Genomic DNA, 26022 nt, shown 5'->3' with positions numbered 1-26022 from the left:
TAGCATTTGATTTGATTGTACCACAGTGGACCATTAATACCTACAAGTAACCTATTACCAATATTTATGATGCACCTACCACATAATAACTTCACATTCATTGCACATAATAATAGTCCCAAATGGTAGGGTGGTAGAAAACTCTATTCATGTTGTGTTATCCCATCCAACTTGAGTGACTTGTAACTATGCACTCGTTATGGAACATTAAATGCATGTATGTACTAGCTACATCTCTACATACTCATGTAAAGTGCTATTATTTTGATGGGAAGCTAAAAAATTCAACCAAATGAAGCCTTTTACCATTTACTTGGCTAGCTTTGACATTGCTAGTGAAGAAACAAAAGTAATTAAAAGGATAGCACATTTTGTTGCAAAACGAAGATGGAGGTAGGGGGCTACACATTGAGGGTCCGAGCACCATGTTTGGTACTGTGCTCAGCTATGCTACTCTAAAATTACTTGGTGAAGGAGCTTTTGGTGCAGAAAGAGCAATGGAAAATGGGCGAAAATGGATCTTGGACCATGGGGGTGCAACTGCAATAACTTCTTGGGGGGAAATGTGGTTTTCTGTATGAACTCAAAAATTTTGGCTTGAGCTAAAATATTAATTGTTTTGCAACTATGAGTTAACATTTGATTTGCTTCTGCTAGCCATACGTACTTGGAGCATATGAATGGTCTAGGAATAATCCACTCCTACCAAAAGTGTGGCTATGTCCTTACATTCTTCCAGTTAATCCAGGTCTCTCTCTCTCTCACTGTGTGTGTGTGTGGGTAAATATAAATGTAAATATAAATATGGATATGAATATAAGTCTCCTGCAATGAGGTGTAAAGGATCATGGTTAGCTGTAGAAGAAGTTATTAATAATCTCAATTTGATGCATAACAAAGATCCTAACTAATGGGGAAAGTCAAATGGCTAGAAAATACAAATGGATATGATTGTAACGCATAATGAAGGATTGGAGAATTAAAATTGCTTTTGGACAACTAGGACAAGAATCTTACATTAGAGGAAAGCTGTAGTATCTAATTTTATTCCTCATGTTAGAGAATAGAAGCAAACTATGGAGCAATGAGGTTTCTTTAAATAGAATCCTAGACTTTGAAAAGGCTAGTTTAATTATTTTTTTAAAAATATTTTCCTCGCATTTGGGTTCTTGCCAATTTTATTTATATTTTTGGGGATTTTCCCCTAGAGTGTCCTCTTTATTCCTTAATTCATTACAATCAAAGCTTTAATTGATTTTTCAATTACTTTGCTCGGGTTTTTTTCTCCCCTGTTAACAGAACTAGGTTTTGTTTCCACTTTATTAAAGACTTTAATTTTATTCTCCTTGACAAACAAGTTACCAATAAATTAGGCAGCTTTTCAGGTTTATTTTATCTCACTACAAGCAAGATTTTATTTATTGGTGGTAAGCTTTCAAATTTTTATCTATAGGACGGATGTGGTGTCATTGCCGAATGGTTTATTTGCCCATGTCATACATATATGGGAAGAGGTTTGTTGGTCTAATTACACCCACAATTATTTCTTTGAGAAAGGAGCTATACATAGTCCCTTATCAAGAAGTAGATTGGAATCAAGCCCGCAATCAATGTGCGAAGGTTGGTTAGCATATTTTCTCCTTCCGAACTCATGTTTTTAACATTTACCATCCCCTTATGATGCTATTTTAGCTCTTGTACTGTTGTAGACCCTCAATTTTGTCTCTTTAGCATATGTCTTTAAGTTCATTTCTAGTGCTTCATAGTACTTCCTTGGTGGCCCATAACTACTCATACAACTTATTTTTTCTGAGCCACCTCGGAGACTTTGGTTGAGGGATTGCCTAACCCCTTATTATGATCCTTAGCAGTCTTGATTAGACTTAAGCTTTTCATTCCTTCTTAGGATAGCTCTTAGGTCCACTTAGGCATCACCCTTGGCTAATTTAGACATTTTGGGCCCGTTTAGACACCTTAAACTCGCCTAGGTTCACCTTAGACCCGCTTAAACACTTCATTGGGGCTCAACCTTTTTATATAATCTCTTGATCATTATTGCATGCATTTGATGATTATATTTTCTTTGTTTATTCATTTATTTATTTGTTTATTTATTCATCCATTTATTTATTCATTTTTTAATTTCTATTACGTTTTGTTTTTATTTTTTTTATTTTTCTTCTTTCATTTATTTACCTACTTAATAGAGAATTGTTAGAATTGTTTAGATATTAAATATGCATACAACCCCCTTATTGAATGATGGAATTGTACAATCTGATATCTCATTTTCTCTTTCATTTTCTTTTAATCGTATTTCACTTTATTACCAATTTCATGACTTTCATTAGTTGCTTCTCTTTTCCTTTGATTTTTTAATCTTATCTTATTTTGTTTTGCATGAGGAGCACCATCTTGGGGAGTACAAGAGGATCTACATTACTGGTTTGATCAACATATGTTTGAGACTGAAAGCCTTCAGGATGGAAAAAGATGGTCATCACAGCCCCATGCTTCTTCTGCCCATCTCTCAGAATTGAAGCCTCTGTACAGAACTTCGTCATATCCTGAACAGTAGCAGCCACAGCAGCTGCAGCAACAGCAGCATAGACTGCATCATTCAGTTCAACCTTCATTTGGTCATTTATCAGAGTTGCAGCCCCAACTATTAAATCCCCATCTTTCCCCAGCTCCACCCATCATGAACAAATATGAAGCAATGCTTGGGATAAGTGATCTGAGGAATCAAAGACCCAAGTCAATGCAAAAAGGTAGACCGAATCATCGGTTTTCTCAACAAGGCTTGGATACTAGTAGTCGGAAGAGTGATGTTGGGTGGCCACAGTTCAGATCCAAGTATATGACAGCTGATGAAATTGAAAGTATCCTTAGAATGCAACGTTGTGGTACAGATGGATGAGTAGAAAGGAAAATAACATGAAAATAGAAAGGAAGTGGCCACTTTGTGCACAACACGCATATAGTGGGTTGTAAGGGGGATTCTTTTTGTTTTTTTTAGAAAAGAAAAGTCAACTTGTATCACTTACCAAACGAGATGTGGTTGCATCCTTGAGGGAATCTCCCAATGAGCCACCATGTATGCACTTTCCTTATCCATGTGCATTAAAAAAGGAAATAGAATATTCAATAGAGAGAAGGTGTTGCCATATAAACATGTCATAGAGAGAACACACGAGGAGGACTTTTCTTTTGGAGCAGAGATCCACATACAAGAGCAATCTTTTTTAGAGAGGACACGCGCAAGAGTTTTTTTGGGGGGAGCAGTAGAGGACTTGAAACACAAGAGAGTATTTTTCCGATACAATACAGGTTAGTTTTCGGTTTTCGATATAGTATTTCTTTTTTTTAGTTTGGGTTTTAGTTTATTGGTTTAATTAATTGTTTGTGATAAATTCCTTTAAATCTCGATTTCAAACAATCTTTTATTTTTATTAGATTAAATGTCTCTCTTTTATGATTGCAATTCATTAGTTCTATGCTAGTTTATTTTAATCTACATGAAAGTTTAAATAAAGTTTATATTTTTAATTCCAATTAGTTTATTTTTAATTTGAATATGTTATTGATCTTAATTCTTTAGTTTAATTGATCTTGTGAGGTAAAATTTATATTTTTAATTCCAATTAGTTTAATTCTAGTTTATTTTTAATTTGAATATGTTATTGATCTTAATTCTTTAGTTTAATTGATTTTGTGAGGTAAAATTTATATTTTTAATTCCAATTAGTTTAATTCGAGTTTATTTTTAATTTGAATATGTTATTGATCTTAATTCTTTAGTTTAATTGATCTTATGAGGTAAAAATTATAATTTTAATTCCTTTTAGTTTAATTCTAGTTTATTTTTAATTTGAATATGTTATTGATCTTAATTCTTTAGTTTAATTGATCTTGTGAGATAAAATTTATATTTTTAATTCCAATTAGTTTAATTTTAGTTTATTTTTAATTTGAATGAGTTATTGATCTCAAATCTACTAGTTTAATTGGTCTTGTAAGGTAAAGTTTATATTTTTAATTCCGATTAGTTTAAAATCTAGTTTAGTTTTAATTTGAATATGTTATTGATCTTAATTCTTTAGTTTAATTGCTCTTGTGAGGTAAAACTTATATTTTTAATTCCAATTAGTTTAATTCTAGTTTATTTTTAATTTGAATATGTTATTGATCTTAATTCTTTAGTTTAATTGGTCTTGTGAGGTAAAATTTATATTTTTAATCCCAATTAGTTTAATCCTAGTTTATTTTTAATTTGAATGAGTTATTGATCTTAAATCTATTAGTTTAATTGGTCTTGTAAGGTAAAGTTTATATTTTTAATTCCGATTAGTTTAAATTCTAGTTTATTTTTAATTTGAACGAGTTATCGATCTTAATTCTTTAGTTTAATTGATCTTGTGAGGTAAAGTTTACATTTTTAATTCCAATTAGTTTAATTCTAGTTATTCACGTGTTTCTTGAAATCTAAATGTTAGTTTTTGGATGATAATTTTGTTAGTTTGTTTGATTAGGAAGTCATAAATTTGTTGCTTTAGTGATTGTTGGTCAAATTTTTTTTTAGGGCCACTGGAAACCCACAAAGGTTGGCCTTTACTCTCACCACTTTAATTGACAAGATTTTCTAAAATCTTTATTTTGTGATCTTTGTTTCCTTTTGTTTTGATTGATATTTTGTTTTCAATTTTTGCTATTTTAAAAGTTAATTTCTTTTATTTTAAAACAAAACTCTTTTTCTAAAAAAAAACCTTTTAAGATTTTTTTTAAAAATTCATTTAAAGCCTCTAGAATCAAAATCTCTTTTCTTTTTTAAAAAAATAATATGCAACCGTATCTTAATCGGTTTGCATCCTTTTCAATTTTCAACAAAAATTTTGGTTTTGAACAAAACACGAATCAAAGCTTGTGGTCCTAATAAATGGGATAATTTTAGGCTAAATTCGTGTATATTAATTTGGGGAATTGGTGAAACCCCTACATAAGAAAATCTTTTCAAAATTTATTTTTGCTACTACCCTGCTATTTATTGTAATCATATTTACATTTTTCTTTTTAGGAATTGTATACAAGATATGTATGGTTAATTATTCTGTATCCTAATAATTTTTGCTAATTAATTAGATAGGCATGCTAGGATTTATTATTTATTATTTATTATCTAACCCTCATGTCCTAAGGAGCATTAGGAGTTATATATGCTATTCAGGTACGTTCCCTAATACCCACTTTCTAAACCCTATGAATATGATTGTCGTTGCGTACTATGCCCATGCTTGCTATCTTGTTTGATTGCCTTGATATACATTTGATGATTGTTTGATTATCTTTGATAAAATGCATGTTGTGTGATGTATCTCAATACTAACTTTAATGTTTTATGATAACGCTTGAGAAGTCGTCCTGGTATGCACCCTAACTCTTCTTTATGGTAATTTGATCCTATTTGGCATGTTATTTTTTGAAATCAACTTAGTCTATCTAGGTATCCTCAATTAATCAATTAATTGCCACATTACCCCCAATTTAGTCAGTAGAGACCTCTTTAGGGCTTAGAGGGGTGCTACCTCCCAGAGGTACCTTCCCAATAAGTAACCTGATCCCTGGACTTAGACTCAAGTTTTTCAAAGACATGTTTTTCCAAAAATTATGGAGTCGTTTTTTTTAGGGTTTTATTTCTTGTTTTATTTTCCCTTTAAAATAAAAATAAAATAAGTGGCGACTCCGACTTTTCCAAAAATTATTTTTTTACAAATAAAAAGCGAGTCTAGCCGATCGAGTGGGGACGCACGTGAAAAATGCGGGTCCACAACTGTGCTTCTGATCAGTATCCTTGCATATGGATGATCTACAAGTTTATCCCCTGAAAATTAATCTTATTAGTTGCTGATAGATTTTATGTTAACCATCACTAGGATGTCTACAAGTTTCTCTCCATTTTGAAGCATACTGGTATATGTAAGAAGATCAAGGAGTATCTTCATTGTGAAGTAATTTTCCCCATGTCTTGATCTCACCTATCTGATTCCAAGGAGATACATTGATTGGATCTATATGAGAAATCCAGTAGATGTTTTTTTTACCTTGAAAATTTTATTTTGTGTTGTCAGCAAGTATGATAGTCACAAAAGAAGTGGTACTATGGGCCTATGTTGTATTGTCTAACTGAAACTCTATTGCTGAAAGTACAAAAATGCAACACCAAAGTGCTCCAATTGTGCTTTGGTGGATTGCTTTTAGTCCATACCCCATGCATAACTCTCCCTTCACTAAGGATGAAAGGGTGGTGGTGCCATATATGCTTCTTCCTGAAAATAACATAGATATAAGCAAGAGTTGCTTAGTCATGTTGGCATCTTGATCAAATTGTGGAGTTCTTTTTTCTTTTCTTTTTTTTTTCATTGTCTATTTTAACTTCATGTGAAGTTCACTATATTCAACCTTATTTTTAAAATTTATTTATTTATTTATTTTTTACTCCAATAGAGATAATATTTTTAGACTAAAGCTTCTATGGTTCCTTGACCAAGTCTCTTGTGCAAAAAAAATATTATTTACGGTGGCTTTGATTAACATGTGTATTGCCCATTTGAAATGTGTTTGGCATGATGAGAGGTACTAGGAATTTTTGTTGTTGCCTACAATGGAGGGAATTTTTGTAGTAATGGATGAGAAAGCCATCTTAATAATGTTTCTTAAATCATTGGGCCTTTTAAAATAGGTTAGCTTCTAATCGTTTTGTGGCTTTTGGTGATAGGGTTTTCCTAAAATGGAAGATGTTGTGTTGCTGAGAACTTACAACCAAACAAAAACAAAAGGTTGAAGACAATCTTGATATGATTTAAGATGGATTCATAATTTAAATGCTCTATGTATAAATCAATATACAAGTGATGTCAAGGGCAAGTAATTCAATGCAAGTACTGTATAAAAAATGTTATTTGAAAGAAGTCTTATGCAATAAGAAGTCTTTCTAGAGGATTCAAAAGGAAAATTAAAACTCATTTTGGAGGATCTACAAAATGAAAAAAAATGGAAAAAGAGAAAAGGTAATCACAACATAAATTTGGTTTGTATAATGTTTTGATAATATCAACATTTTATCAGTATGTAATTCGATGTGTTTATTGGCATTTTGGTTAGTTAAGTGTAAGTGTTAAAATAATATCGATACTTTATAGATATTAATTAAGATTTCTGACATATTGTTAACACCATGATTTTCATTTGTCATTGAAAAATATCTCCAAAGTAAGGTTGTGTTCCTGCATTTGGGAATTTAATGGAAATTTAAAATGCAGCACATATGAATCTTTTTATATATAAATTTCATGTATTTCCTATTGAGTTGTAAATTACACTAATACTTTATGAATAATAACTTTAGGGGTTGTTCATCCTTTTCTCTAAGCTTATTGTTGAGTAGCCAAGGGTCTAAGAGAAGTTTTTTGGATGTTGTGAAAAGAAATAGGTTCTCTTGCAAAAATGAGCCAATCTTTTGAAAGTAATTCACCTAATGAAGAATGGGAGTCTATTATATACAATTTACAACTAAATTCTGGTTTTTATTGTGGTTCAACTATTATATTTCCTTAAAATTCTAAATCAAGTCAACTAGCAATATGCATTTAGATTTTCAATCATTTTTTTTCCTCAAAATTTATTTAATTTGCAGTTTCATGATGATCACTGATTACTATTCAAAAAGTACTCTTTTATAGCTTGAAACTAACTGTTTTAAACACTGTTGAGTAGTAGTTAATACCTTTTAACTCAATTGGCACATTAAGGAACCTAACAAGGGTTACTAATCAGTTTTTGGCAAGTTTTGTTGTTTTTGGTAGCTATTTGATCATTGAAACAAGCCAAGAATGAGGGAGAATTTTGTGAAATCCACGGCAATACAAGTTGAAGCTCAAATACATGAAGAATTCAAGCTTTGGAGCACTTCATGGCCCTTTTCCAAGCTTAGCAATAGGCTGCCAAGCCAATCAGAGATGCAAGGAAGAAAACCAGAGGAAGAAATCCAACAACTAGCATTTACGCATGGTTATGTGAAAATTTCACATAGCATGTGAAATCAAGAGGAGGAGCAACTACAAGACTGAAAGCAGGACTGAGTGAAAGACAATTTTGCATGGTATGCGAAATCTTCCTATGCACCGACTTCGTTAGATTTTTATCTCCAAATATTTTGTGTAATTTTCTATTTTCTCTTTGTAATCAACCTATATATTTTCTTTGATATCTTTTTATATTTTTTTTTGGTAACATTTTTTGGGAAAGAGGGAGAAAGAGACGTAGGGGGATGAAAAAATGATTGAACACTTGTAAATTCTCGTAGAAAGAAATATACAGAGCTTTTGCTCTACCTTTCCTTCTCATTTTGTTTTCACTTTTCTTTCTAGCCAAACAACCTCTGAGGATGATTTCTAAGGGGATGAGTGGCTAGGTTTTACGTTTCTTGGAGTAAGGGAAGCTAGGTGAAAGACCCGAATGAAAAGATGGGAGTTGTCCTTGCTTTAAATGAAAGTAGTTGTTAACCATTAATGGTTTTTATTTCAAGGTTTAGCTTTAAATCCCTTAAAATCACCTTGAATGGCCAATACTTTGTAAGCTTTTCAGATTCTATGGATGCTTATTGCTAGATCCATGGATGTCTATTAGTTATCATTTACGAGCCATTAGAAGGTGGTTCAAGGTGAGGGTCTTTAGTGTTTGAAGCCATTAATGGGAAGCAATTACCATTTTTCATGAGCCCTTTAGATCAAATCTTAATTGCTAAATACAAAACCGATTTAGGAGATAACCATCCTTTATGTTATTGTCTCTAACGCGAGGAGAAGATCCGGAATCTTTCCCTTTGCCTAAGGAACCCGATCCTAGTGACCTAAAGCTCCAAGAGACCTTTTCTTTGTAGTTAACTTCACTTATTATTTTTGCTTAACTTAAAATCAATCTTTGCAACCACAATTCCATTTTCTTTAAAAGCTAATTTTCATAAGGAAAAGCACCATTTTATTTCCTTCACTAAAGTCAACTGTACGAAGAAAATCCATCCCTGTGGACGATCCTAAAGCCACTATACTATGTTAGCTATGCTACCCTAGTGTAAGGTGATTTAGGTTTTATAAATTTTGTTGATAACACCTGTCTAGGCCAGAATCAAATGGCATGACTGCATGAGGGACGAATCAAATGGCGTCATTGTCGGGGATGGTGCCAAAGTGCATTAACATGACCTTTGGTGAACACTTGTGATCTTCATCACAAGTTTTGTGATTTTTCTTTTACTAATTATTTTTCTTTGTCTCTATTTTAGCTTATCTTTTATTTAGTTTTTAGCTAACCTAACTTTTCCTAGAATTGTACTTCTTTTGTTTTCTTTGTTTTTTGTTTCAGTGGTATCTAATTGTGCATGCCCTATTAGATAAGAGATATTGAGGGAAGACTTGTGAAAATCGAAACTCCTCGAGAAACTGAGTTGGAAGTGTGCTTGAACATCATGGATGTTCTACCTAAAGACTAGAATAGCCAACATGGTCAAGAGGATAATTTCAATGCATACCGATCCATGAGGGACTACATGCATCCACCTCGTATGAGTGCACCATCATGCATAGTGCCTCCCATTGAGCAACTAGTAATCCGACCTCACATCGTGCCACTCCTACCTACTTTCCATGGGATGGAAAGTGAGAATCCCTACTCACATATTAAGTAATTCGAGGAGGTTTGTAATGCATTCCAAGAAGGAGGAGCTTCAATTGACTTGATGAGGCTCAAGTTATTTCCTTTCACCTTGAAGGATAAGGCCAAGATTTAGCTTAATTCTCTAAGGCCAAGGAGTATCCGAACTTGGATTGATTTGCAAGCCGAGTTTCTCAAGATGTTCTTCCCTACTCATAGGACCAATGGTTTGAAAAGGCAAATTTTGAACTTCTCAACTAAGGAGAATAAGAAATTCTATGAGTGTTAGGAGAGGTACATGAAAGCTATTAATGCTTGTCCTCACCATGGCTTTGACACATGGCTTTTAGTGAGCTATTTGTACGATGGTATGTCTTCTTCAATGAAGCAACTCCTAGAAACTATGTGTGGAGGAGACTTCATGAATAAGAATCCGGAGGAAGCCATGGACCTTTTGAGTTATGTGGCTGAAGTTTCAAGAGGATGGGATGAACCAAATGCTAGAGAGTTGGGAATAATGAAGTCTCAACCTAATGCTAAGGGTGGGATGTATGTTTTGAATGAAGACATTGACATGAAGGCAAAGGTTGCAGCTATGGCAAGGAGATTGGAAGAGCTAGAAATGAAGAAGGTACAAGAAGTGCAAGCCATTTCTGAGATACCAGTGCAAGCTATGCCTTGTTCCATTTGTCAATCTTATGAGCATAGGGTGGAGGAGTGTCCTACAATTCCAGTAGTAAGAGAGATTTTTGGTGATCAAGCAAATGTTATTGGTCAATTCAAGCCCAATAACAATGCTTCATATGGCAACACCTACAATTCATATTGGAGGAACCATCCAAATTTCTCTTGGAAACCAAATCCACCTCTGTACACACAACCTGCTCAAGCACCTTAGCAAGCCTCGAATCTTGAACAAGTTATTGTGAACCTTAGCAAGGTTGTGGGAGACTTTGTAGGAGATTAGAATTCCATCAATGCTCAACTGAATCAGAGAATTGATAGTATGGAGAGTACATTGAACAAAATGATGGATGAGATGCAAAATGACTGTCTCAAAAGATAGACAATGTCCAATACGCAATCTCAAGGCTTACCAACCTCAACACAGTGCAAGAGAAAGGAAAGTTTCCTTCTCAACCTCAACAAAATCCCAAGGGTATCCATGAAATGGAGGCTCAAGAGGGAGAATATTCAAAAGTGAGGGAAGTCAAAGAAGTTATCACCTTGAGGAGTGGTAAAGAGGTTGATCAGCCCACATCCAAGCCAAAGCATGATGAAGAGAGTGTAGTAGAAAAAAAAAAGAGTGAGGAAATTAAAGGAAAGAGAAAAGGGAAAAGTACAAAGAAAGATGACCATGATTCTAGTGTGGATGAAGAACCCGAGAGGATAGTCATCAAGGAAGATATGATGAAGAAACACATGCCTCCACCTTTCCTCCAAGCTTTGCATGGCAAAAAGGGAACCAATAATGCATCAAAAAAATTTGAAGTGTTGAGGCAAGTGAAGGTCAATATCCCTTTGCTAGACATGATCAAACAAGTGTCGACATATGCAAAATTCTTGAAGGACTTATGCACTGTAAAAAGAGGGTTGAATGTGAACAAGAAAGCCTTCTTAACTCAGCAAGTGAGTGCCATCATATAGTGTAAGTCTCCAGTGAAGTACAAAGATCTAGGCTGCCCTACCATCTCAATGAGTATTGGAGGGACTTGTGTGGAGAAAGCTTTGTTGGACTTGGGAGCAAGTGTGAATTTGCTACCCTACTTTGTCTACAAGCAGTTGGGACTTGGAGAGTTGAAGCCAACATCCATCACTCTATCTCTGGCAGATAGATCAGTGAAGATTCCAATAGGGATGATTGAAGATGTCTTGGTTCAAGTTGACAAATTCTACTATCCATTGGATTTTGTTGTTCTTGATACGGATTCGGTTGTCAAAGGAACTAATTATGTTCCAATCATACTTCGAAGACCATTCCTAGCTACATCAAATGCAATCATCAATTGTAGGAATAAAGTCATGTAACTCACGTTTGGCAACATGACATTAGAGCTCAACATCTTCCATTTGTGCTAGAAGCATATTCATCTGGAAGAAGAAGAAGGTCCAAAGGAACTGTGCATGATTGACACTTTAGTGGAGGAGCATTGTGATCAGAGAATGCAGGAGGATTTGATTGAGAGTTTTGGGGATCTTAATGAAGGGTTACCTGAACCCTCAGATTTGCTTGCTACCCTACCCCCTTGGAGGAGGAGAGAAGAAATTCTACCCTTATTCAATGAGGAGAAGACACAAAGAGCTGCTAAAGAGGACCCCCCAAAGCTTATTCTTAAGCCACTACCCACAAATTTGAAGTATGCATACTTGGAAGAAGACAAGAAGTGCCCTATTGTTATATCTTCAGCTCTTACCATCCATCAGGAGGATTGTCTACTTGAAGTCCTTAGAATATGTAAAAAAACAATAGAGTGGCAAATAGCTGATTTGAAAGGGATCGGCCCTTTAGTCTGCACCCATCATATTTACATGGAGGATGAAGCTAAGCCAGTTTGTCAACCTCGGAGAAGGTTGAACCCTCATATGCAAGAGGTGGTGCAAGCTGAAGTTCTTAAGCTACTTCAGGCCGGTATTATTTACCCCATATCAGATAGCCTATGGGTGAGTCCTACTCAAGTTGTGCCAAAGAAGTCAGAGATCACGGTGGTGCAAAATGATAAGGGAGAAGAGGTCTCTACACACCTCACTACAGGTTGGAAAGTGTGTATCAATTACAGGAGGCTGAATGCGGTGACAAGGAAGGACCATTTCCCGTTGCCCTTTATTGATCAGGTGCTTGAGAGGGTCTTTGAGCATCCTTTTTATTGTTTCTTGGATGGCTACTTCGGGTACTTTCATATAGAAATTGATGTTGAAGACCAGGAGAATACCACTTTCCCGTGCCCATTTGGAACTTATGCATACAGGAGAATGCCTTTCGGCTTATGCAATGCACCCGCAACTTTCCAAAGATGCATGTTAAGCATTTTCAGTGATATGGTGGAGCATATTATGGAAGTCTTTATGGATGATATCACTATATATGGAAGTGCATTTGATGAATGCTTGGTCAACTTAGAAGCTGTTCTAAACCGATGCATTGAGAAAAACTTAGTGCTTAATTAGGAGAAGTGCCATTTCATGGTACACCAAGGGATTGTCCTTAGGCACATCATATCCAAGCAAGGCATTGAAGTTGACAAAGCAAAGGTTGAACTCATTGTTAAGTTACCATCCCCAATAAATGTCAAAGGAGTAAGGCAATTCCTTGGCTATGCCGAGTTCTATAGGAAGTTTATCAAGTATTTATCTAAGCTTGCAAGGCCTCTTTGTGAACTATTGGTGAAGGATGCTAAATTCATATAGGATGATAGATGCCAAAGGAGTTTTGAAGAATTGAAGCTATTTCTGACAACCGCACCAATAGTGAGGGCTCCCAACTGGCAACTTCCCTTTGAGGTAATGTGTGATGCCAGTGACTTTGCTATATGAGCTATTCTTGGGCAAAAAGAATATGGAAAACCCTATGTGATCTACTATGCAAGCAAGACATTGAATGAGGCTTAAAGAAACTACACAACCACCTAGAAAGAATTGTTAGTTGTAGTTTTTACCTTGGATAAGTTTCGTGCTTACTTGGTCAGGTCTTTCATTGTGGTTTTCACTTATCACTCTGCTTTAAAGTATTTGTTGACTAAGCAAGATGCTAAAGCAAGGTTGAATAGATGGATTCTCTTGCTTCAAGAGTTCAATCTCCAAATCAAAGACAAGAAATGAGTGGAGAATGTGGTAGCAGACCACCTTTCAAGGCTAGCTATCGCACATAATTCCCATGGTTTGCCCATTAATGATGATTTTCCAAAAGAGTCTCTTATGTTGGTGGAAGTTACTCCTTGGTATGCTCACATTGCGAACTACCTAGTCATAGGAGAAGTTCCAAGTGAGTAGAAAACACAAGATAAGAAGCACTTCGTTGAAAAAATTCATGCCTACTATTGGGAGGAGCCATTTCTATTCAAGTATTGTGTGGATCAGATAATAAGGAAGTGGGTTCCTGAAGAACAACAAAAGGGAATCCTGAGTCATTGCCATGAAAATGCATGTGGAAGCCACTTTGCTTCTTAGAAGATAGCCATGAGGGTGTTGCAATAGGTTTCTATTGGCCATCACTTTTCAAAGATACTCACACCATGTGCAAGAGTTGTGATCGATGCCAGAGGCTTGGGAAGTTGACAAGCAGGAACATGATGCCTTTGAACCCTATTTTGATAGTTGATTTTTTTTATGTTTGGGGCATTGACTTCATGGGACCTTTCCCTATGTCTTCTGGCTACTCTTACATCTTGGTGGGAGTAGATTATGTTTCTAAGTGGGTTGAGGCAATCTCATGCAAACACAATGACCATAGAGTGATTCCCAAGTTTCTTAAGGAAAACATCTTCTCAAGATTTGGGGTGCCTGATTACTACCAAAAAGTGCTATTTTGTAGACCTAATTATAATGGTTTTAAGCACCTTTCAGTAGTAATCATATTCATTTAACCCAATTGACATGTTAAGGACCCTTGCAATCGTTTCTAATCAAATTGTGTTAAGTTTTGGTGTTTTTGATAGCTTTTAGCTACACCAAAGCAATCCAAGAATGAGGGAGAGCTGTATATAGTTCATGGCAAAGATTTTGGAAGCTCAAATTCATGAAGAACCAAGCTTTGGAGCTCCATAGCCCTTTGCCAAAGTCGTTCAAAGTATGCAAGGAAAGAACAATGGAGAAGAGGAAAACAGAGTGAAGAAAATAGAGGACAGAAGCTACAGTATTCTTTCACACTTTTGGAGCACTTCCTGAAGTCCATTTTCTAAATGCTATATACCATTTCAAAGATCAGGAAGTCAAGAATCTAACGCTTCAAACCGTGTACGATTTGGAGCTGAAATGAGGAAGATATGGCCTTCGGAAGACAACTGCATCAAGCCATGGGAACACCATTTCGCACCATGAAGAACCACCTTGCGAAATTTCGCAAGGTGCCTTTTCACCTTGCGAAATTTCGCAAGGTGCCTTTTCACCTTGCGAAATTTGGACCCTTCATCTTTCCCCTTTGCGAAAATGCCTTTGAAATCCCCTGTTTTGAGACGCTGTTGATGATATTCCACTGCCGGTTCTCCAAGATATTTTGCTTGATTTTTAGCTTTGTAAATACCTATTTTACCCTTGTAATCAACCAATGAATAGGTTGCTTTTGTAATAGCTCTTGTAATTTAGCTTGTTATTGTCTTTAAATAGAGGTGAAGAGCCTCAGACAAAGATATCTTGTAACCTGTAACTTTATAAGTTATAAGAGCACTTTTGTTCATACGCTTCTTTTCTATTTTCTTTCTCATTTTCTTAGTAGCCAAACATCCTTGGAGGATGAAATCCCCAAGGATGAGAGGCTAAAACCTTTTAGTTTCTTGAAGTAATGGATGCCATGTGAAGCTCCCGTGTCAGGATGGAGATTTCCAAGCCATAAATGTAAGTAGCTGAGCGTCATAAATGTTTTCATTCAAAGTAAAGCTTTTAATCCCTCTGACTTGCTTTGAATGGCCAATACTTGATAACCTTTTGGTCTCAGTGGATTCTTATTGTTAGATCCACTGACGTTCATTAGTTATCTCCTACGAGCAATTGTATTGCAAGTCGAGGAGATGACTTATACCAATAAAAGAGCATTTATGAGGTTCAGCTACCCTTTTTGTAAGTTTTCAAGGACTAAAACTCAATTGTTAAACTCATACCGGTTCGGGAAGTAAGCATCACCTTAGTTGCTTCCCCAACTCGAGGTGAAAAGTCCCAAAATCTCCATTTTTACATAGTGAGTTAAGCATGGCTATCCAAAGCTTTGAGAAACTTCTTTTTCCATCTTTTAACCTATTTTCATGTTAGTTTAGTTTACAACACCTTCATCTTTTTATGTTTTCATCTTAACCTAATTTTTATTAAGAAAAGTTCACTCCATCCTCCGAACTTCACCAGTGTTTGCGAAAACCCTTCCCAGTGAACGATCCTAGAACCACTATGCTATAGTAGCTTGGCTACTTTAGTAATAGTATTTAAGGTATAAATTTTGTTGATACGCCTTTAAAGCTAAGCTACCATGAGTCGCATCAAATAGCGCCAAAGCCATAATTAGTGATGGGGGTACTCATTTTTGCAACAAGCCTTTTGAAACTCTCCTAGCCAAGTATGGGGTGAAGCATAAGGTAGCTACACATTACCACCCTCAAGCTAGTGGGCAAGTTGAGTTAGGAAACCGGGAGATTAAAAACATATTGATGAAGGTGGTGAACACAAACAGAAAATATTGGTCAGTCAAGCTCCTTGATTCACTATGGGCATATAGAACAGCTTACAAGACCATTCTTGGGATGTCTCCTTATTGCCTAGTCTATGGCAAAGCATGTCATCTCCTTGTGGAATTGGAATACAAGGCTTAGTAGGCAATCAAGAAGCTCAACATGGATTTGAGCAGAGCTAAGTTGAAGAGGTTCTTAGACCTTAATGAGTTGGAAGAATTGAGAAATGATGCCTACATCAATTCAAAAATTGCAAAAGAGAAATTGAAAAGGTGGCATGATCAGTTGGTTTCCCATAAGGATTTTCAAAAGGGACAAAGAGTCTTGCTCTATGACTCTAAGCTCCACATCTTTTCAGGCAAGCTGAAATCAAGGTGGATAGGTCCTTTTACCATTTACCAAGGTTATTCAAATGGAGTAGTGAAACTACTCAACTCCAACAGCACTAGGAGCTTCAAAGTGAATGGCCATCGTCTCAAGCCCTTTGTAGAGCATTTTTCCCATGACAAAGAGGAATTCATCCTCCTTGATCCACATCAAGCTTGACAAGACTAGTTTTTTTTTATGGACTTAGTCTTTCTAAAGACTATCAGTCCATATCTTTTTGTTTTATTTTTTATTTGAGAGTTTTCTTGTATTATTACTTGTTTTGATTTTGATTTCTTGTTTTAATTTTATTTTGGTTTGATTTAACTTAGGTTTTTGATGATCAATTGCAGGGGGGACTTCAAAGCAGTTGGGTGTGTCCTTAAAGATTCTTAGCAAAGGAAAAACCAAGGCAATTCACACACCCTGTGAAATTTTCGCAAGACATGCGAAATTCATGGCTCATTTCACATGGGCTGTGAAAATTTCGCACACCCTGCGAACCAATTTCGCACACCCTGCGAACTAATTTCGCACACCCTGCGAACCAATTTTGCACACCCTGCGAACCAATTTCGCATACTGTGCGAAAATAAATTAACCCTGCGAACTCATTTCGCATACCCAACACAGTGCGAAACACTATACAAAAACCTAAGGGGTTTGCGAACCCATTTCGCACTCTATGCAAAAATCAAAAGACGTTGTACGAAAACCAAAAGACACTCTACCATCTCTTTTTAAACCCCCGAGCCCTAATTTTCTCATTTCGCAAGCACCCCTATCATTGCGAACCCCTCATTTTCCTTTGCCACCTTGCGACCTCATCTCTTCATAGTGTCACCTCGTCTCTTTCCATTCAACACCCCGCCACGCGCATCTTACTTCAAAGAGTCGCACTCCGAGCCCCCTTCGAGCACATACCTAAGGCCCACCTTCCATTTTCGACATGGCACGGACCCAAGGAGCCCTTTCCGCCCTCTCACCGAGTCGCACTTCGAGGTAGAGAGCCTCATCTGCTCGGGTGCCTCGTGATTCTCCATCTTAGGCCACGGAGGCCCTACAAATTCCACCTTTTGAGGATGGAGTGCCCACAAGTCCTTCATATCCTGCTCCTCAACGCAGATATGAGACAAGGAGACCACCTACTACACCAGGGGCGACTACTTCACGCCCTGAGATTTCAGTGCGGCGCCCTCCTGCCAAAAGGGTCAGGACTTCAGGCCTAGGCGAGTTATCTAGAGCTCCACAACCTGAGCCTCCTGTAGCTACACATGCTCAAGCTCCTGTAGATTCTGAGCTTCCTTCTGACAGTCACTGGAGTCTATTATCAAACGCCCGATGTTTGCAGCACCACCCATTGAGGGTAACTCAGATTGTAGAGTGAGACCTTCCTACTCGGAGTTATATTTTGATCAAGAGGCCATGCAACAGTAGCCTGAGCTCCGAGACTCTTATGACCTATTGCAGAGGTACTATCTTGAGCACCTTATGACTCATTGTGAGTTCTTTTATCCTAGAGTAACATTAGACTTTTACCAGTCTATGACTACTCGTGGCATCCTGAGTCCTACCGCGATTCACTTCACCATTGATGGATGTCATGGTATCCTTGAGGCCAAACATATTGCAGAGACTCTACATATTCCTTTCAAGCCAGTTGATCCATCTGCTTTCGGCCAGTGGTCCCTAGTATCTCAGAGGGACATGGTCCACATTTTATCCAAGGGGACCTCTACATATTCGATCCTTCTACGGAAGGAGCTTCCACTTGGGATGCTCCTCGTAGATGTGGTGCTACGCTCCAACCTCTTTCCCCTATAGCATTCGGTACAGTGGCGATGAGCTATTTTAGACGCTTTATTCCATATATCAAAGGGCTTCTACTTTGGCCCACACCACTTAATCATGGCCTCCATCCTCCACTTTGAGGAGAAGGTCCATAGGAAGAAGCTTCAGAGGGTGGACACCATTCCATTACTATTCCTGAGGTTGCTTTGCCAGATCTTAGAGTATATGGGCTTTCCTACTGAGCTTCGGCTCGAGCGTCGTTGGCTTTGTCGAGAGCAATTCACTCTGGAAAAATGGAATCAGTTGGCGGGCTATTCTGCACCTCTAGAAGCCCTTTCCATGGTAACACCTCTAGTGCCCCCACAGACAGAGCAGGGCGAGCTTCTGACAAAGACTATACCACCTGCCCCTATATCACCTACTTCAACACCACCAGTGCCTATGCTTGAGGCTACTTCTGCTGCTCCCCCTATGACTCCTACTGTTCCACCAGTTGCTCCTACTACATCCAAGCCTTCCATCACCATCTCTGCTTCGAAGTTTCGCGGCCTTGTACATACCTTTCAAACACTGACCACCACACATGCTGCTCTCTTCCAGCAGATGGTTGAGATGCGTGCCCATTAGGACCAACAGACTATTATACTCCACCAGATTTAGTAGCACCTAGGACTTCTGCCTCCACCTTAGCCTGACCTTCTTGCATCATCAGAGCCTTTAGCTCTAACTGAGGATACTATTCCAGCTGAGGACACTACCATAGTAGAGGTCCATATCCCACCACCTTAGGAGGCCACCACAGATGCCATTGCTTCATATGATCCTCATGATGAGCCTCAGATAGTTGACACAGTCACAACTACACCTGAGGATGCATCATCTCCACCTGAGGCTGCCACTACTTGATCATAGGACATCTCTTTATCTTATTGTATTTACATATTATATTAGTGGAGATTTGTTCTTATTTTGATGTTTTATATTCTGGGATTGGATATATTATTTGATCATATCTTATATTGTACTTTCTCATATTAATATATAGACATCATTTTTTTTATTATACTTAACATTTTTCTATTTCCTCTACTCATTACTCTTTTGTTTTTTTTACTCATGTGGTTTCTCTTATATGAATCAAACTCCATTTCACTCAGGAGATACCACTTCCTCCCTTTATTTCAATTGCTCTTGACACATTGAGGGCAATGTTGATCTTGATTAGGGGGAGAGTTGAGGAAGGAAGAATTGTTAATAATGCTAGGTTAATTTGTTAATTTAGTTACTTTTTGCTTAATTTTAAAAGTTTTTACTCTACTCTCCATGGTTATTAAGGAAAAATTCTCAAAATGAAATGGGAGAAATTGAGTTCTTGTCTTTTTACTTGAATCTTAGAGTTTGTATTATGCTTATTGAAGTTGATGAATTATTGAAACTCCTATTGAATTCAACCTTATTTTTTCCACTTTAATCTTACCACACACTGTGCACATTAGGTTCCGATTATAAGATGGAAAACTATTTCACCCCCTGAACTTAGGAAAATTTCGACTTGGTACCTTTGACCTTATTTTAATAGTGTTAGGATACCTTATAAAATGCCAATGAGCCTTTAAATATATATATATATATATAAAGAAAGAACAAAGTGTTTCACTTGCCTTGAAACTTCAGCAAGGTCCAAGGGGTATATGGTGAAAGTCTTTAAAACCTGGTGCCCTAAGCCTTTATTGGTTGGGAGTCACCGACCTCAATGCTCGTTACAAGGGTGAATATGTGGAGTTTAACATATTGTAGGTGCTTGGATATTGAATTTCAATCTCAAAAGCCCGGGGAAAAATCTGAGGAGTTATTGGTCGAAAGATCCTTAAAGCTTGATGCCCTAAACGTTGATTGGTTGGGAGTCATCGATGGATCCCTGTTACATAGACACTTTAGAAAACAATACCTTTAGCATTGCACTCCTACAATGAAAAAAAAATTGTGAAATAAAAGAGGTGCATTCTTAGCCTATTGGAAGTTGGTTAGTTTCCTAAGGTTTGAGAAAGAACTAGGTTGGGGGGGAGAGAATAGTTCGACATACTATAATCGGAAACTAATAAGCTTAACACTTAGATTTTTGTGGAAAAATAAGGATTCGACCTTTGGGAGTAGAAATTCTTTTGATGCTTAAATTTGCATAATGCCTACTCTTTATAAATTGTGATTAGGCAAGAGATTTGATGACTTTTGTTGAAGGTTAGGTTTTACCTCTTTGATGTTCCATGAGAGAGTATAATCAGCATCATGCCACTTGAAAATTTTTTGAAATGATTAGCATGATTTTGAAAATTATTTTACTGTCTATTTTTCTTTATCTCTCCTTCATTGCTAAGGGACTAGCAATATGTCGGTTAGGGGGAGTGATTACTACTCAAAAAGTACTCTTTTATAGCTTGAAACTAACTATTTTAAACACTATTGAGTGGTAGTTAATACTTTTTAACTCAATTGGCACATTAAGGACCTAGCAAGGGTTACTAATCAGTTTTTGGCAAGTTTTGGTGTTTTTGGTAGCTATTTGATCATTGAAACAAGCCAAGAATGAGGGAGAATTTTGTGAAATCCATGGCAATACAAGTTGAAGCTCAAATACATAAAGAATCCGAGCTTTGGAGCACTTCATAGCCCTTTGCCAAGCTTGGCAATAGGTTGTCAAGCCAATTAGAGATGCAAGGAAGAAAACCAGAGGAAGAAATCCAACAACCAGCATTTTTCGCATGGCTATGTGAAAATTTCGCATGGCTATGTGAAAATTTCGCATAGCATGAGAAATCAAGAGGAGGAGCAGCTGCAGGACTGCGAGCAGGACTGAGTGAAAGGCAATTTCGCACACTATGCGAAATCTTCCTGTGCACCGACTCCATTAGATTTTTATCTCCAGATATTTTGTGTAATTTCCTATTTTCCCCTTGTAATCAACCTAGATATTTTCTTTTATATATTTTTATTTTTATTTTTGGTAACATTTTTTGGGAGAGAGTGAGAGAGACGTGGGGGAATGAAAAAATGATTGAACACTTGTAAATTCCCGTAGAAAGAAATATACAGAGCTTTTGCTCTACCTTTCCTTCTCATTTTGTTTTCACTTTTCTTTCTAGCCAAACAACCTCTGAGGATGATTTCTCAGGGGATGAGTGGCTAGGTTTTACGTTTCTTGGAGTGAGGGAAGCTAGGTGAAAGACCCAAATGAAAAGATGGGAGTTGTCCTTGCTTTAAATGAAAGTAGTTGTTAACCATTAATGGTTTTTATTTCAAGGTTTAGCTTTAAATCCCTTAAAATCACCTTGGATGCCCAATACTTGGTAAGCTTTTCGGATTTTATGGATGCTTATTGCTAGATCCATGGATGTCTATTAGTTATCATTTACGAGCCATTGGAAGGTGGTTCAAGGTGAGGGTCTTTAGTGTTTGAAGCCATTAATGGAAAGCAATTGCCATTTTTCATGAACCCTTTGGATCAAATCTTAATTGCTAAATACAAAACCGGTTCGGGAGATAACCATCCTTTATGTTATTGTCCCTAACGCAAGGAAAAGATCCGGAATCTCCCCTTTTTCCTAAGGAACCTGATCTTAGTGACCTAAAGCTCCAAGAGACATTTTCTTTGTAGTTAACTTCACTTATTATTTTTGTTTGACTTAAAATCAATCTTTGCAACCACAATTCCATTTTCTTTAAAAGCTAATTTTCATAAGGAAAAGCACCATTTTATTTCCTTCACTAAAGTCAACTGTATGACAAAAACTCATCCCTGTGGACGATCCTAGAGCCACTATACTATGTTAGCTATGCTATCCTAGTATAAGGTGATTTAGGTTTTATAAATTTTGTTGATAACACCGGTCTGGGCCATAATCAAATGGCACGACTGCATGAAGGACGAATCAATGACATCATTTTAATAAGCATTTAAGAAGGAAATTTATGAAGAAGATCAATTGCATCTTTCTTATACTTTAGGGTCCCGGATGATTTTGATATTTGTCTTTACAATTATTGGCAGGAAGATCTATACTATCCACATCCACTGGTTCAGGATATTCTATGGGCATCTCTTCATAAGGTGCTTGAGCCTATTCTGGGGCATTGGCCCGGAAACAAGTTGAGAGAGAAGGCTTTATGCACTGTAATGCAGCATGTACACTATGAAGATGAGAATACACGGTATATATGCATAGGGCCTGTGAACAAGGTACATGTGAAGTATAGAAAGGTCCTTTGAACTGCAATAAATGTAGTGATTACTAAGTTCAATAAATGTACCGATTACTATTAATTAAGAACTAAACCAGTTAGCTTCTTTAGTTCTACCACTCTACTCAGGTGCTCTTGATCTAATTGTCTGTTCCATGAAGGTCTTGATTTCCTGTTATCTAATTTGTACAGGTGTTAAATATGATTTGCTGCTGGATTGAAGATCCAAACTCGGAGGCCTTTAAGTTGCATATTCCAAGAATTTTTTATTATTTGTGGATTGCTGAAGACGGCATGAGAATGCAGGTCCATAAGTAGTATTGGTCTCTTTCTAGTTTATCTCAAAGTGCCATTTCCATTTTATATGTTATGGAGAATTGTGATATTACTTTTTCTGGTGGATGTAGCCATTTATAGTGTCTATATCCATTCATAGTGGCGTGTTGTAAAGGCAGATTATGTATTTTATTCCTTGGAAATTATTGAACTTTATCATCCATCTGTTATACATAATAAGTTTACTGCAGGATTATAATGGAAGTCAATTATGGGATACTTCTTTTGTTGTTCAAGCAATTATTTCAACAAACCTAGGTGAAGAGTATGGTGTTGATCATGGATGGCCGATCTCTGGTTGTACAGTAGAAGGATTGAAGGTAACAACTGAACTAACTCAAAATACTTGTTATACGGACATTTTTATTGTTTGTTTCTCTTGTGCAGGCTGTTCTATTATTATCTAAACTTCCATTGAAAACATTTGGGGAACCATTAGATATGGAGCAATTGTTTGATGCTGTAAATGTTATGGTGTGGACATACTGAGTGGGTATAGGTATGGGTGTTAGAACTGACTTGAACAATGAGTGTTTTCGCATTTTAAAATTTAGGATTTTTGGAATGTGCAGAATATGGTCTATATTCACGGTAGTGGACAAATAAATATATATGCATAGTTCGGAGTAAGCAACAATCCATTGATTGAATTGCATCCTTTAATTATGGAAAAAACTTTATAAACCTTCTTGTTCATTTGAATATTTTAAACAGTTACACATTCATACATAGTTCATGTAGAAGACTTAATTGCTGATGCACAAAGTTTATAAACTGATAGTCTTTACTAGTTATAAATCCTTCCTTAAGGATTTTTGGGTAGGGTATCAGTTACTGAGAAATCATTGGTTTTCTCCTATTCCATCTCTCTAAAAATGATTGATGCCATTGAATGATAATCTAATAAAACTCATGGTTGATTATGCATCTGGCTTGTACGTTTAGCTTTGAAATTCTTTAGACTTCACCCCATATATATGCATTTGTTTGCAAACAAAAAATGGTTATAATAGAAATGGTATTGATCTTTAAGAAACGTTTTTGCTTCCTAGTCGACTGGTTTTAGCAACCAATTCTAAAAGCTTATAATGTATATTATGCCCTTCAACATCCTTCTTCACATGCAGCTCCAAACCTGCACCTAGAGAAACAAATAGGCACACACATGCCCATATAGGTCCATAGATAAACAAACTACAAACAACCTCCTTTAAGCTTAATAATAAAGTGGGGAAATAGACATGTGGTTAGGTTCAAATACATGACCTCTTATCAAAAAAATTTCTAAAAGCTTAAGTTTGTAGGATTTAGGCTCACAATGTATAGCATGCACTCTAAAAACTAGATTTTAAACATACTGAATTCAGAATCTCATACCTAACTTTCTTTTATTTGCCATAAGAAATGAAGTTGAAGCGAGAGGACAAGCAGTCCAAACAAAAAGCGTTTCTTTCTTTCTTATTTTTTATTTTTTTAGGTAAGCACATGGTCGATATATATAAAAAGAAGCTACAAACGAGCCATAACAAGGGTATACCAGAGTAGACAGGGAGAATGCAAAGGGCACCAAGCAAAATATCAGAAAAAAAAAAAAAAAAAAAAAGGCACTTAACATTCCCTCAATCTATAAAATCCTTCATAGACATAGATGCCTTGATGGGGAAAGCCTTTTAAAGTTTATTCAAGGAAGAAAGTAAAGACCTAAGTAAACTTTAAGTAGGATTAATATTAATTAGAATTGAATTGGGATTGGTATTTGTTGGAGTCTAATTAGGATTAGCTAGTTGAGTTATAATATAATTAGAATTTGAGTCATGATAGGTTATTAGAGTCCTAGTAGACTTTGGATGTTATAATTAGAATTAGAATCATAATAGGTTATTAGAATTCTAGTAGACTTTGGATTTCATAGAAAAGCCTATAAATAGGCTAATCAATGTAAATCAAATGAATGAATTAATATGAATAATATTATATTTTCTTTCATTGCAAGGTTGCAACCCTCAATGGTGAGATTCCATTGATTTTCTTCTAGGTGAGACTCCTAGAAGGCCTTAGTGAGACTCTAAGGTTTTCCATATTTTCTTTATTGTTTCTTCTTTCTCTCTATTTCTTATCTTATAATTTTCTCTATCATAAAATTTATTCCTTGTTCCTCTCCTTATACCCTAAAAATAAAACCCTAGCCCACCTACCCTTGAGTGTAGGCAACCATCCTAGGGTTGTCCTACCTCATGCCTCTTCTATACAAAGCCTTACAAATTCTGAAAAACTGCACATAAAAAAGGATTTGAGCGATTTTCAACTACCTTCCAATTTCACTTCTGCAGATTGTCAAAAAAAGATGCAAAAGGGCAGCCAACACACTCTCTTTCGTCCCTTTCTGACATAGAGTCCATTCCAACTTAATTAACAGCATCGGTGTTATTGAAGAGGGGATCATCCAATCTATCCCGAACTACAAAAGGTATTATTTTGACCTGTTCTTCTTTGTGCAGTTTTAAAAAATTTATTATTGCCTTAAAAATTCTAGGCCACAAAATTATTCCGAAAAGTATATAACTCTATATCAGATTTTATAATACTTGTATATTGCAAATTTATGTTTGTTGGCTGAAACTTGTTTTTGAATCTTTCAAGCATACCTAGAATGGGATTCTCAACTCAAGTTTTGTGTTGAAGATTTTTACAAGTGTGTGCTTTGGGAACCAGTTATAATTCCTTGTTCAGCCTGTTCTCCCGTCTTTTCTGATTATCAATATTTAAGATTCTCTACTGTCTGACTTCAGGCGAGTGTTGTACTCATTTTATAGATTTTCCCTTGGAATCTCAACAGAATGCAGATGGTGGTTTTGCAACATACGAAATGACAAGATCTTACCGATAGGTGAAGGTAACTTTGATAAATACCGATGCCATTTTATTATTTTCACCTGAAGTTGTCCCATGAATGTGGCATATACAGTCCATGAAACATTCCCTCCCGATAAGTAGGAATTCCAAAATGAATGTCCACATTAAAAGCATCCATGTGAAACGTTTCACTGAGTATGCTAGAATTATGTCTCTCTTTTTGTGATTTCTGGTAATGAATTCAGTGTTCTATAAATTCTGTTTTTTGCTCATTCTCAATCATTCTTCCTTTTAGCAATGAATCCTTGTGCTTTTCCATCTTACTGATGATTATTGAACCAGGGTAGAAAAAATTTCACAAACTATG

General features: G+C 36.3%; 1 protein-coding gene across 1 annotated transcript; it reads left to right on the top strand.

Annotated features, from left to right (window-relative positions):
• Positions 1-211: 211 nt before the first annotated feature.
• LOC100251338 (cycloartenol synthase 2) lies at positions 212-25689 on the top strand. The gene is made up of 9 exons (XM_010657015.3): positions 212-217; positions 366-575; positions 658-748; positions 1454-1620; positions 22276-22464; positions 22659-22772; positions 22994-23122; positions 23190-23276; positions 25639-25689. The coding sequence occupies exons 1-9, from the start codon at positions 212-214 to the stop codon at positions 25687-25689; spliced, it is 1044 nt and encodes a 347-aa protein (XP_010655317.3).
• The last annotated feature ends 333 nt before the right edge of the window (positions 25690-26022 follow it).

Source organism: Vitis vinifera, chromosome 9, assembly GCF_030704535.1.
Source record: "Vitis vinifera cultivar Pinot Noir 40024 chromosome 9, ASM3070453v1".
Lineage (NCBI taxonomy): Eukaryota > Viridiplantae > Streptophyta > Magnoliopsida > Vitales > Vitaceae > Vitis > Vitis vinifera.
Note: the sequence above shows the minus strand (reverse complement) of the source record. Positions and strands in the feature narration are given on the sequence as shown.